This window comes from Pristiophorus japonicus, unplaced genomic scaffold (assembly GCF_044704955.1).
Source record: "Pristiophorus japonicus isolate sPriJap1 unplaced genomic scaffold, sPriJap1.hap1 HAP1_SCAFFOLD_298, whole genome shotgun sequence".
NCBI lineage: Eukaryota > Metazoa > Chordata > Chondrichthyes > Pristiophoridae > Pristiophorus > Pristiophorus japonicus.
In genome coordinates, this window is record NW_027252757.1 from 536843 (window position 1) to 550668 (window position 13826).

General features: G+C 48.2%; 1 protein-coding gene across 1 annotated transcript; it reads left to right on the forward strand.

Annotated features, from left to right (window-relative positions):
• Positions 1-5307: 5307 nt before the first annotated feature.
• Positions 5308-6437, forward strand: LOC139248863 (zinc finger protein 239-like). The gene is made up of 2 exons (XM_070872201.1): positions 5308-5329; positions 6004-6437. The coding sequence occupies exons 1-2, from the start codon at positions 5308-5310 to the stop codon at positions 6435-6437; spliced, it is 456 nt and encodes a 151-aa protein (XP_070728302.1).
• Positions 6438-13826: the final 7389 nt, after the last annotated feature.

Below are 13826 nucleotides of genomic sequence, written 5' to 3' on the forward strand. Positions count from 1 at the left end.
CCCAGGAGCGTGTCTGTGTTTACAGGGGGTCCCCAAGGGTGTGTCAGTACTTACAGGGGGTCCCCGGGAGTGTCTGTGTTGACAGGGCAACCCCGGGAGTGTGTCAGTATTTACAAGGACCCCCGATAGTGTGTTGGTGTTTACAGGGGGCTGCTGGGAGTGTGTCAGTTTTTACAGGGGTCCCAGGGAGTGTGTCAATATGCACAGGAAGTGTCTGTATTTACAGGGGATCTCCGGGAGTTTGTCTGTATTTACAGGGGGTCCCTGGGAGTGTGTCGATTTTTGCTGGGAGTTGCTGGGAGTGTGTCAGTGTTCACAGGGGATCCCCGGGTGTATGTCATTGTTTACATCAGGTACCCAGGAGTGTGTCAGTAATGACAGGGTGTCCACGGGAATGTGCCCGAATTTACAAGGACCCCGATAGTGTGTCAGTATTTACAGGGGTTCCCCGGGGAATATATCAGTGTGTACAGGGGTGTCCCCAGGAATGTGTCTGTATTTACAGGGGATCCCCAGGGAATGTGTCAGTATCTACAGGGGTTGTCCCAGGGAGCATGTCTGTATTTACAGGGTATCCCCGGGTGTGTGTCAGTATTTAGAGGGTGTCCCCGGGTGTGTGTCGATTTTTACAGGGAGTTCACGGAGAGTGTGTCGGTATTCATAGAGGGTTCCCGTGAGTGAGTCAGTAATTAACAGGGGATACCCCGGAGTGTCTGAATATTGACAGGGGGTTTCCAGGGGCGTGTCAGTATTTACAGGGACTCCCGCAAGTGTGTCGGTGTTTACAGGGGGTCGCTGGGTGTTTGTCAGTATTTACCGGGAGTCCCCGGGAATGTGTCAGTTTTTACAGGGGTCCCCGGGAGTATGTCAGCATGTACAGGGGGTGTCTGTATTTACAGGGGTTCCCCGGGTGTGTGTCAGTCTTTATAGGGGGTCCCCAGGAGTGTGTCAGTATTTACAAGTGGTCCCTGTGACTGTGTCAGTGTTTACGTGGGTCCCCGGAAGTGTGGAAGTATTTACGTTGGATATCCGGGGAATATGTCAGTGTGTACAAGGGGTGTTGCCAGGAGTGTGTCAGTATTTACAGGGGATCCCCGTGAGTGTGTCACTATTTACAGAGGAACCCTGGGAGTGCGCCTGTATTTACAAGGACCCTCGATAGTGTGTTGGAATTACAAGTAGTCGCTAGGACTGTGTCAGTATTTACAGAGGATCCCCAGGAGTGTGTCTATATTTACAGAGGGTCTCCAGAGGTGTGTCGGTGTTTACAGGAGGGTCCGGGAGAGTGTTGATATTCATAGAAGGTTGCAGTGAGTGAGTCAGTACTTAGCAGGGATCCCCAGGAGTTTTATCTGTATTTACAGGGGTTCCCGGCAGTGTCTCAGTATTTACAAGCGGTCCCTGTGAGTGTGTCAGTTTTTACAGGGGTCCCCGGCAGTGTCTCAGTATTTACAAGCGGTCCCTGTGAGTGTGTCAGTTTTTACAGGGGTCCCCGGGAGTGTCTCAGTATTTACAAGGGGTCCTGGTGACTGTATCAGCGTTTATGGGAGTCCCCGGGACCCCGGGAGTGCGGCAGTATTTACAGAGGATCCCCGGGGACTATGTCAGTATGTACAGGGACTGCCCCCAGGAGTGTGTCTGTATATACAGGGGATCCATAAGGAATGTATCAGTATCTACAGGAGTTGTCCCAGGGAGTGTGTCAGTATTTACAGGGGGTCCTTGGGATTGTGTCAGTTTTTACTGGGAGTTCCCGGGAGTGTGTCAGTGTTTACAAGTAGTCGCCAGGATTGTGTCAGTATTTACAGGGGATCCCCAGGAGTGTGCCTATACTTATAGGGGGTCCTCGGGATTGTGTCAGTGTTTACAGGGGGTCCCCAGGTGTGTGTGCGTATTTACAAGGATCCCCGATGGTGCGTCTGTATTTACAGGGGTCCCTAGGAGTGTGTCAGTGTTTACAGGGGGTCCCTGGGGGTTTGTCGATGTTTACAAGGGGTCCCGGGGAGTGTGTCAGTATTTACAGGGGCCCCAGGAATGTGTCTATTTACAGGGGTCCACGGTAGTGTCTGTGTTTACAGGGGGTCCCTAGGGATCTGTCGGTATTTACAAGGGTCCCTGAAATTGTGTCGATATTTACATGGGGTCCCTGGGAGTGTGTCAGTTTTTACAGGGTGTCTCCGGGGAGTGTGTAAGTAGCACAGGGAGTCCCCAGGAGTGTGTCAGTATTTCCAGGGAGTTCCCGTTGAGTGTGTCAGTATTTACATGGAGTCCCCGAGGAGTGTGTCGGTATTTACTTGGTGACTGAGGTGAACTCGCCCCAGATGTTGGGGCACCCTCTGCTGGCTATGAGCCCGGGCTGGGCCCAAGGACACGGGAGTGACATCTAGCCTGACATCTATAAAAGATCGGACAGAGACTGGTGCCACAGAGGAGTCAGCAATAAATGTCTTCTCTTAACTAACCCCCGGTGTTCTCCAATAATGTCCCAAGATCTCCTCCTTTTTGAGGCAATGACCCCCACACTGGGATGTAAGGTTTTGCTGACAAGTTATTCGCCTGTGAAGGGCTTCACAACCAACCCTAAACATTGCCTCTCCCGTGCACAGGCTCTCGGCACACATTCCTTACACGCTTACCCCCCCTCACAAGGGTCACAGAATCGTAGAAATTTACAACACAGAAGGAATTCATTTCAGCCCATCGTGTCCACGCCGGCAGACAAAGCGCTATCCAGCTAAATCACATTTTTCAGCCCTTGGTCCGTAGCCCCGTAGGTTACAGCACTTCAGGTGCACATTCAAGCAATTTTTATAAGTGGTGAGGGTTTCTGACTCGACCACCCTTTCAGGCAGTGAGTTCCAGACCCCCACAACTCTCAAATTTCCCCTCAAATCCCCCTACCAATTACTTTAACTCTATGCCGAATGGTTGTTGACCCTCTGCTGAGGGAAATAGGCCCCTTAGTGAGGCCTCACCTGGAATAGTGTATTCGGTTTTGGTCTCCTAATCTGAGGAAGGACATTCTTGCTATTGAGGGAGTGCAGCGAAGGTTCACCAGACTGATTCCCGGGATGGCTGAACTGACATATGAGGAGAGACTGGATCAACTGGGCCTTTATTCACTGGAGTTTAGAAGGATGAGAGGGGATCTCATAGAAACATATAAAATTCTAACAGGACTGGACAGGTTAGATGCAGGAAGAATGTTCCCGATGTTGGGGAAGTCCAGAACCAGGGGACATATTCTATGGATAAGGGGTAAGCCATTTAGGACTGAGATGAGGAGAAACTTCTTCACCCAGAGAATTGTTAACCTGTGGAATTCCCGACCGCAGAGAGTTATTGATGCCAGTTCATTGGATATATTCAAGAGGGAGTTACGGTCAAGGGGTATGGAGAGAAAGCAGGAAAGGGGTACTGAGGTGAATGATCAGCCATGATCTTACTGAATGGCCTACTCCTGCACCTATTTTCGATGTTACTGCTGTGAGGTGATGACGCGCCTGTTGCCCGGGTTACTGCTGTGAGGTGATGACGCACCTGTTGCCCGGGTTACTGTTGTGAGGTGATGACGCGCCTGTTGCCCGGGTTACTCCGACTCGCGAGCACTGGGACGCTGAAGCCCCGCCCACTCATTGTTCCTGGCCACAGCTGCCCAAAATGGCGGCCAGAGACCCCGTTGACACGGGCCTGTCACCGCAGGGCAAACACTGTCACCACAAGCTCTTATTCTGCGCCTGAGGCCTACACCGGATGTTTATGATGCTTGCCAGCCCACCCGCGGGTCCACATCCTCCCCTGCGGCCACTATCTCCTTCCGCCTACACGAAGCGTCTGTTCCACCAACATCCGGCTTTTCTGGCCACGCATGCTCACTGAGTGAGATCCGGGCTCAGCCCCGCCCACTGGGGGGGACCGCAAGCCCCGCCCCTCTCACACTAGGATTGGTTGGAGGACCAACCGTCCACCCGATCCTCCAGCCCCGCCCCCTGCTCTTCCTATTGGTCCGGAGCTGCTGTCAATCTCCCGGGCGGTGTGAGCTGAGCATGCGCAGAGCGAGTACTGGAGATGCACGGACGCTGAGCAGAGCTCAGGCTGGAACCGGACTCTGCACCGGGTGAGAATCAGCAAGGCGCAGGGGAGTAGGGAGTGAAATCTTCGCCTCATTTATTTATCCCCACTCTCCACACATCGTATTTCTCACCATCTCTCCTGAAGGCGTTGGTAAGTGTCCAGCTTACGGTTTACATCCCACACAATTCTAACAGAAGAGCCAGCCGCAGAGCTGGGCCCTGTTCAACAGTCCTAGGGTTAAAATCTGCACGTATATTCCCAGGGTTACAATCCCCATGTACAGTCCCAGGGATAGAATCCCCATGTACAGTCCCAGGGATAGAATCCCCACGTACAGTCCCAGGGATAGAATCCCCATGTACAGTCCCAGGGATAGAATCCCAATGTACAGTCCCAGGGTTAGAATCCCCATGTACAGTCCCAGGGTTAGAATCCCCATGTACAGTCCCTGGGTTAGAATCCTCATGTACAGTTCCAGGGTTAGAATCCCCATGTACAGTCCCAGGGATAGAATCCCCATGTACAGTTCCAGGGTTAGAATCCCCATGTACAGTCCCAGGGTTAGAATCCCCATGTACAGTCCCTGGGTTAGAATCCTCATGTACAGTTCCAGGGTTAGAATCCCCATGTACAGTCCCAGGGATAGAATCCCCATGTACAGTTCCAGGGTTAGAATCCCCATGTACAGTCCCAGGGTTAGAATCCCCATGTACAGTCCCAGGTTTGGAATCCAGTGCACGTAAGTGGAATTTCAGGCTCGGTGTTACAAGTTTCATCGGTTAAAGGCCGGAGAGATGAATAATTCACTGACATGCCCTTTTAAATTTATCTGGTCAAGTATTCAAATTCCCGGTAACTCTAATCCTGGATTTAAAGGAGAGGAGAGCTGTGTTTAAATCAAATAATTTCTTTGGAGATTCTCTGAGAGAAGGATCTGGTCAGCTTGAAACTGAAGGTTACAAATTTACAATTGGTAGTTTTTGACCAATATCGACTCCCATAGGGAGGAATAATTCTGTAATAAGGAAGGAACCGGGCAAGATTTGAAATGTTTTAACAAAGGATTCGAGGGACTCTTGCATTTTGGATCTTTATTTTGTCCACTCGAGGAGTTAGATAACAGACTTTCTCCTATGAATTTAGAGCTGTAACATTAGGCCATGATCTGTTTACTTGTTCATCTTCTGTTCAATACATTTGCTGAGTAAATTGAAAACGAAATTTGCAGGCGTGATGCTCTATTCGCACATTGAAGGTGAGAGAGATGCTGTGGGGCACACGTTAAGTTCAGTAGCTGAAAGCAATTAACAGAGTGGGTTAAATGATCCCGGGCGTGTGAACAAACTAGAATTGTCTGTTGTGAATTTCTATCCTGTACTTACAGTGATGACTTTTGTAAACTCCTTTTGCAGGGTATTGGAAGGGGAGCATTTACAGATGGGAAACTCAAACCAAACATCACATCAAGATCTGACAGAGTCACTCGAGTCATCAGGATCTGAATATCATCGGACCTGGAAAGTGGAAGGAGAAATGTTTGTTTGTTCTGTCTGTGGGAAACGATTTCAAACATCAGTGTGACTGGAAAAGCACCGAGACACACACACCCGAGTGAGAGTGTTTCAGTGCACTGACTGTGGAAAGAGCTTTAACCAGTTACACAGCCTGAAAAAACATTGCACAGCGGAGAGATACCGTACATGTGTTCTGTGTGTGGATGAGGCTTCAACTGATCATCCAACCTGGACAAACACATGGACACCCACACCATGGAGAAACCGTGGAAATGTGAGGACTGTGGGAAGAGATTCAATTACCCGTCCCAGCTGGAAACTCATCGACGATTTCACACTGTGGAGAGGCCATTCAGCTGCTCTGTGTGTGAGAAGGGATTTGCTCAGTTATCCAACCTGCTGACACAAAAACGAGTTCACACTGGGGAGAGGCCATTCACCTGCTCCGTTTGTGGGAAGGGATTCACTCAGGCAGCTTCCCTGCTGAATCACCAGCGAGTTCATACTGGGGAGAGGTCGTTCAGCTGCACTGTCTGTGGGAAGAGATTCACTCAGTTATCCAACCTCCAGACACACCAGCGAGTTCATACTGGGGAGAGACCGTTCAGCTGCTCCGTCTGTGGGAAGGGGTTCGCTCTGTTAGTCTGTCTCCAGATACACCAGCGAGTTCACACTGGGGAGAAGCCGGTCACTTGCACCAAATGTGGGAAGAGATTCACTCAGTCATCCCACCTGCTGGTACACAACAAACGAGTTCACACGAAGGAGAGACCGTTCCCTTGCTCCGTGTGTGGGAAGGGATTCACTGTTTCATCCGACCTCCTGAAACACCAACAAGTTCACAACTGACTGCAGGGGTTGGATTATGCTGTTAATTACACCCAAGGCAGAACTATGTTAATTCTGGAAGTTGGGATTTGTTTCTGCCTATAACTGGGCTATCATTTGATTTATTGCACATTTATACAGATTATCAATCAGCTTTCTTTTAAACACCGTGTGCCTAGTCCTTGATATCTCAATGACAAGCCAAGCTGATTGAGGACTTGTTACGAACTACAACATAGAACAAAGAACATAGAACTGGGTGGAATCCATCTTAGAACAGAGTTCCCACAACTTTTTAAAAGCTGAATTTACAAAATTTCCAAGTCTGACATTCGATTTCAAATTATGGGAAATATTCTGATAATCTGTTATTGTCACGGGGCAAAGCAGCATTGTTACTTTAACATCAGTTTAATCAAACTCAATGGGCAATACGATCTCCAAAGGGAAAGGCCTCCTTAAAGCTGACGGTGTCTGCAGCTCCGCAACTCCTTTCTCACTGTGAGTTCATTCTTTATTTCTTCATTCATTCTCGGGATGTGGGCAGCCAGGTCGGCATTTATTGCCCATCCTTAATTGCCCCTTTAGAAGGTGGTGGTGAGCCGCTGCCTTCTTGAACCATGCTGCAGTCTATGTGCTGAGGTCAGGATGGTGTGTGACTTGGAGGGGAACTTGGAGGTGCTGGTCTTTCCATGGACCTGCTGTCCTTGTCCTTCTACATGGTGGAGATTGTGGGTTTAAAAGGTGCAGTCGCAGAAACCTTGTTGACTTGCTGCTGTAGATGGTGCACACTACAGACACAGTGCTCCTTATGTTTTTAATCCAAGACAGGCCTCAGTCCAGTCATTTGTTCCCAATCTTGATGCAGTGGTTCAAGAGATGACAGGTATCTGGAGCAGTATCGAGAGGTGCTGGGTTTCGGGAGCAGTATCGGGGATGGGTGGGACAGTAAGCTGTGAGGAGAACACAAAGCATCTGCAAAGGGATATAGTCAGGTTAAGAGAGTGGACAATAAGGTGGCAGATGGAGCATAATGTGGGGGACTGTGAGGTTATTCACTTTATTAGGAAGGACAGAAAAACAGAATGTTTTAAGTTGTGAGAAAATGTTAAATGTTGGGTGTTCCGAGAGGCTTGGGTGTCCTCGTACAGGAAACACACAGTTGGCATGCAGGTACAGCAAGCAATTAGGAAGGTGAATGGCATGTTGGCCTTTATTGCAAGGGGTTTGGAGTAAAAGAGTGAGAAAGTCTTACTACAATTATATAGGGCTTTGGTGAGACCACAGAGGCGGTCCAACGAAGGTTCACGAGATTGATCCCTGGGATGAGGGGGTTGTTCTATGAGGAGAGATTGAGTAGATTATACTGTCTGGAGTTTAGAAGAATGAGAGGGGATCTCATTGAATAATATAAGATTCTGAGGGGGGTTGACAGGGTAGATGCTGAGAGGTTGCTTCCCCTGGCTGGAGACTCCAGAAATAGGGGCCATAGTGTCAGGATAAGGGGTATGCCTTTTCAGACCAAGTTGAGGAGGAATGTCTTCACTCAGAGGGTTGTGAATCTTGGTAATTCTCTACCTAAAAGGACTGTGGATGCCGAGTCATTGAGTATATCCAAGGCTAAGAAAGATAGATTTATGGACTCGAGGGGAATCACGGGACTATGGGGAACAGACCTGAATGTAGAATTGAGGTCGATGATTAGCCATGATCTTATCGAGTGACAGAGCAGTCTCCAAGTACTGGATGGCCTTCCCCTGCTTCCAATTCTTATGCTCTTCTGTTCTTAACTAGTTTCCAGAGACTGAAGGGTGTGTAACCAGAGGACACAGTTTTAACTAGCGAAAGAATCAGAGGCGAAATGAGGAAAGAAAGTACGCAGTGAGCTGTTAGGATCTGGAATACACGGTCTGAAAGGGTGCCAGGAGCAGATTCAGTAATAAGTTTCTAAAGGGAATTGAGTAAATACTTGATTGGAAAAAATGCAGGGATATTGGGAAAGAGCAGGGGGAGTGGGACTAATTGTGATATTGGGAAGGAGCCGGGGGAGTAGGACAAATTGTGATATTGGGAAGGAGCAGGTGGAGTGGGATAATTGGTTAGATCGTTTACATGAGTGCCGACACAGCAACCAGTGGGCTGGATGTACACGATCTGAAATGTATCATTCTTCGACTCTGTGATTCAGTAACTACATCATGTTTCTGTTCATATTACACTATACCCTGTGTCTGTTTATATTACACTAGACCCTGTCTCTGTTTATATTACAATAGACCCTGTCTCTGTTTATATTACACTAGACGTCCCTGTTTATATTACACTAGACCCTGTCTCTGTTTATATTACACAAGACCCTGTCTCTGTTTATATTACACTAGACCCTATCTCTCTTTATATTACACTAGACCCTGTCTCTGTTTATATTACACTAGACCCTGTCTCTCTTTATATTACACTAGGCCCTGTCTCTGTTTACATTACACTAGACCCTGTCTCTGTTTATATTACACTAGACCCAGTTTCTGTTTTATTACACTAGACCCTGTCTCTGTTTATATTACACAAGACCCGGTCTCTGTTTATATTACACTAGACCCTGTCTCTGTTTATATTACACTAGACCCTGTCTCTGTTTACATTACACTAGACCCTGTCTCTGTTTATATTACACTAGACCCAGTTTCTGTTTTATTACACAAGACCCTGTCTCTGTTTATATTACACTAGACCCTGTCTCTGTTTACATTACACGGGAGCAGCGTCGAGCAGGTGCGTGGAGAGGCCTATAAAAGGCACAGCAGGGAGTCCGGGGCCCAGCGTCGGCGGCAGTCGGGAGCAGCGTCGAGGAGGTGCATGGATAGGCCTATAAAAGGCACAGCAGGGAGTCCGGGGCCCAGCGTCGGCAGCAGTCGGGAGCAGCGTCGAGGAGGTGCGTGGAGAGGCCTATAAAAGGCGTGACTTGTGCAGCTACAGGGAGAAGGCAAAAAAGTAGAAAGAAATCAAAAGGTGACATCACAGCCAAGAGGGTAAGTGATTGGCTGGTGATTGGTGAGTAGTTTTTCTTTTTTCTCTTCTATATCAGTGAGTAATTTTTAACATTGTTGTTGCCAATTTAAGTGTATCTAAGGGTTAAGTCATGGCAGGAGAGCTCGGTCGAGTGTTATGCTTCTCCTGTACCATGTGGGAACTCAGGGATAACTCCAGTGTCCCTGTCGACTAAGTGTGCAGGAAGTGTATCCACCTCCAGCTCCTGACGGTCCGCGTTGCGGAGTTGGAGCTGAGGGTGGATTCACTCTGGAGCATCCACGATGCTGAGAATGACGTGAGTATCACGTGTAGCGAGTTGGTCGTACCGCAGGGAAAGGGTCCACAACCAGATAGGGAATGGAAGACCAACAGGAAGAGCAGTGCAAGGAAGGTAGTGCAGGAGTCCCCTGTGGTCATCCCACTGCAAAACAGAAACACTGCTTTGGGTACTGTTGAGGGGGATGACTCATCAAGGGAGGGCAGCAGCAGCCAAGTTCATGGCACCGTGGCTGGCTCTGTTGCACAGGAGGGCAGAAAAAAGAGTGGGAGAGCGGTAATGATAGGGGATTCAATTGTAAAGGGAATAGATAGGCGTTTCTGCGGCCGCAACCGAGACTCCAGGATGGTATGTTGCCTCCCTGGTGCAAGGGTCAAGGATGTCTCGGAGCGGGTGCAGGACATTCTAAAAAAGGAGGGAGATCAGCCAGTTGTCGTGGTGCACATTGGTACCAACGACATAGGTAAAAAAAAGGGATGAGGTCCTACGAAACGAATTTAAGGAGCTAGGAGCTAAATTAAAAAGTAGGACCTCAAAAGTAGTAATCTCGGGATTGCTACCAGTGCCACGTGATAGTCAGAGTAGGAATCGCAGGATAGCGCAGATGAATACGTGGCTTGAGCAGTGGTGCAGCAGGGAGGGATTCAAATTCCTGGGGCATTGGGACCGGTTCTGGGGGAGGTGGGACCAGTACAAACCGGACGGTCTGCACCTGGGCAGGACCGGAACCAATGTCCTAGGGGGAGTGTTTGCTAGTGCTGTTGGGGAGGATTTAAACTAATATGGCAGGGGGATGGGAACCAATGCAGGGAGACAGAGGGAAACAAAAAGGAGGCAAAAGCAAAAGACAGAAAGGAGATAAGGAAAAGTGGAGGGCAGAAAAACCCAAGGCAAAGAACAAAAAGGTCCACTGTACAGCAAAATTGTAAAAGGACAAAGGGTGTTTAAAAAACAAGCCTGAAAGCTTTGTGTCTTAATGCAAGGAGTAGCCGCAATAAGGTGCATGAATTAACTGTGCAAATAGATGTTAACAAATATGATGTGATTGGGATTACAGAGACGTGGCTCCAGGATGATCAGGGCTGGGAACTCAACATCGAGGGGTATTCAACATTCAGGAAAGATAGAATAAAAGGAAAAGGAGGTGGGGTAGCATTGCTGGTTAAGGAGGAAATTAAGGCAATAGTTCGGAAGGACATTAGCTTTGATGATGTGGAATCTATATGGGTAGAGCTGCAGAATACCAAAGGGCAAAAAACGTTAGTGGGAGTTGTGTACAGACCTCCAAACAGGAGTAGTGATGTTGGGGAGGGCATCAAACATGAAATTAGGGGTGCGTGCAATAAAGGTGCAGCAGTTATAATGGGTGACTTTAATATGCACATAGATTGATTAACCAAACTGGAAGCAATACGGTGGCGGAAGATTTCCTGGAGTACATAAGGGATGGTTTTTTAGACCAATATGTCGAGGAACCAACTAGGGGGGAGGCCATCTTAGACTGGGTGTTGTGTAATGAGAGAGGATTAATTAGCAATCTCGTTGTGCGAGGCCCCTTGGGGAAGAGTGACCATAATATGGTGGAATTCTGCATTAGGATGGAGAATGAAACAGTTAATTCAGAGACTATGGTCCAGAACGTAAAGAAGGGTAACTTTGAAGGTATGAGGCATGAATTGGCTAGGACAGATTGGCAAATGATACTGAAGGGGTTGACTGTAGATGGGCAATGGCAGACATTTAGAGACCGCATGGATAAACGACAACAATTGTACATTCCTGTCTGGCGTAAAAATTAAAAAAGGGAAGGTGGCTCAACCGTGGCTATCAAGGGAAATCAGGGATGGTATTAAAGCCAAGGAAGTGGCATACAAATTGGCCAGAAATAGCAGCGAACCCGGGGACTGGGAGAAATTTAGAACTCAGCAGAGGAGGACAAAGGGTTTGATTAGGGCAGGGAAAATGAAGTACGAGAAGAAGCTTGCAGGGAACATTAAGACGGATTGCAAAAGTTTCTCGAGATATGTAAAGAGAAAAAGGTTAGTAAAGACAAACGTAGGTCCCCTGCAGTCAGAATCAGGGGAAGTCATAAATGGGAACAAAGAAATGGCGGACCAATTGAACAAGTACTTTGGTTCGGTATTCACTGAGGAGGACACAAAGAACCTTCCAGATATAAAAGGGGTCAGAGGGTCTAGTAAGGAGGAGGAACTGAGGAAAATCCTTATTAGTCGGGAAATTGTGTTGGGGAAATTGATGGAATTGAAGGCCAATAAATCCCCAGGGCCTGATGGACTGCATCCCAGAGTACTTAAGGAGGTGGCCTTGGAAATAGTGGATGCATTGACAGTCATTTTCCAACATTCCATAGACTCTGGATCAGTTCCTATGGAGTGGAGGGTAGCCAATGTAACCCCACTTTTTAAAAAAGGAGGGAGAGAGAAAACGGAATTATAGACCGGTCAGCCTGACATCGGTAGTGGGTAAAATGATGGAATCAATTATTAAGGATGTTATAGCAGTGCATTTGGAAAATGGTGATATGATAGGTCCAAGTCAGCATGGATTTGTGAAAGGGAAATCATGCTTGACAAATCTTCTGGAATTTTTTGAGGATGTTTCCAGTAGAGTGGACAAGGGAGAACCAGTTGATGTGGTATATTTGGACTTTGAGAAGGCTTTTGACAAGGTCCCACACAAGAGATTAATGTGAAAAGTTAAAGCACATGGGATTGGGGGTAGTGTGCTGACATGGATTGAGAACTGGTTGTCAGACAGGAAGCAAAGAGTAGGAGTAAATGAGTACTTTTCAGAATGACAGGCAGTGACTAGTGGGGTACCGCAAGGTTCTGTGCTGGGGCTCCAGCTGTTTACACTGTACATTAATGATTTAGATGAGGGGATTAAATGTAGTATTTCCAAATTTGCGGATGACACTAAGTTGGGTGGCAGTGTGAGCTGCGAGGAGGATGCTATGAGGCTGCAGGGCGACTTGGATAGGTTAGGTGAGTGGGCAAATGCATGGCAGATGAAGTAGAATGTGGATAAATGTGAGGTTATCCACTTTGGTGGTAAAAACAGAGAGACAGACTATTATCTGAATGGTGACAGATTAGGAAAAGGGGAGGTGCAAAGAGACCTGGGTGTCATGGGACATCAGTCATTGAAGGTTGGCATGCAGGTACAGCAGGCGGTTAAGAAAGCAAATGGCATGTTGGCCTTCATAGCGAGGGGATTTGAGCACAGGGGCAGGGAGGTGTTGCTGCAGTTGGGCAGGGCCTTGGTGAGGCCACACCTGGAGTATTGTGTACAGTTTTGGTCTCCTAACCTGAGAAAGGACATTCTTGCTATTGAGGGAGTGCAGCGAAGGTTCACCAGACTGATTCCCGGGATGGCGGGACTGACCTATCAAGAAAGACTGGATCAACTGGGCTTGTATTCACTGGAGTTCAGAAGAATGAGAGGGGACCTCATAGAAACGTTTAAAATTCTGATGGGGTTAGACAGGTTAGATGCAGGAAGAATGTTCCCAATGTTGGGGAAGTCCAGAACCAGGGGACACAGACTAAGGATAAGGGGTAAGCCATTTAGGACCGAGATGAGGAGGAATTTCTTCACCCAGAGAGTGGTGAACCTGTGGAATTCTCTACCACAGAAAGTTGTTGAGGCCAATTCACTAAATATATTCAAAAAGGAGTTCGATGAAGTCCTTACTACTCGGGGAATCAAGGGGTATGGTGAGAAAGCAGGAATGGGGTACTGAAGTTGCATGTTCAGCCATGAACTCATTGAATGGCGGTGCAGGCTAGAAGGGCCGAATGGCCTACTCCTGCACCTATTTTCTATGTTTCTATGACCGTCTCACACCAGCCACCACGCGGGATCGACAGAGCTCGGCCTTTATCCAGTGGCAAGGGTTAACCAGGACGGCAGGAGACCTGCTCTGCTGCAAGGACCTAGTGCGCACACATATCGCAGTGTGGGCAGGCCCGTGCTGCCTCTGGGCTCTTCTGGGCCCCGTACGCTCATTCACCGCATCTCCGCCACGATCTCTCACCGCTCCTCCGCCACGATCTCTCACCGCTCCTCCGCCACGATCTCTC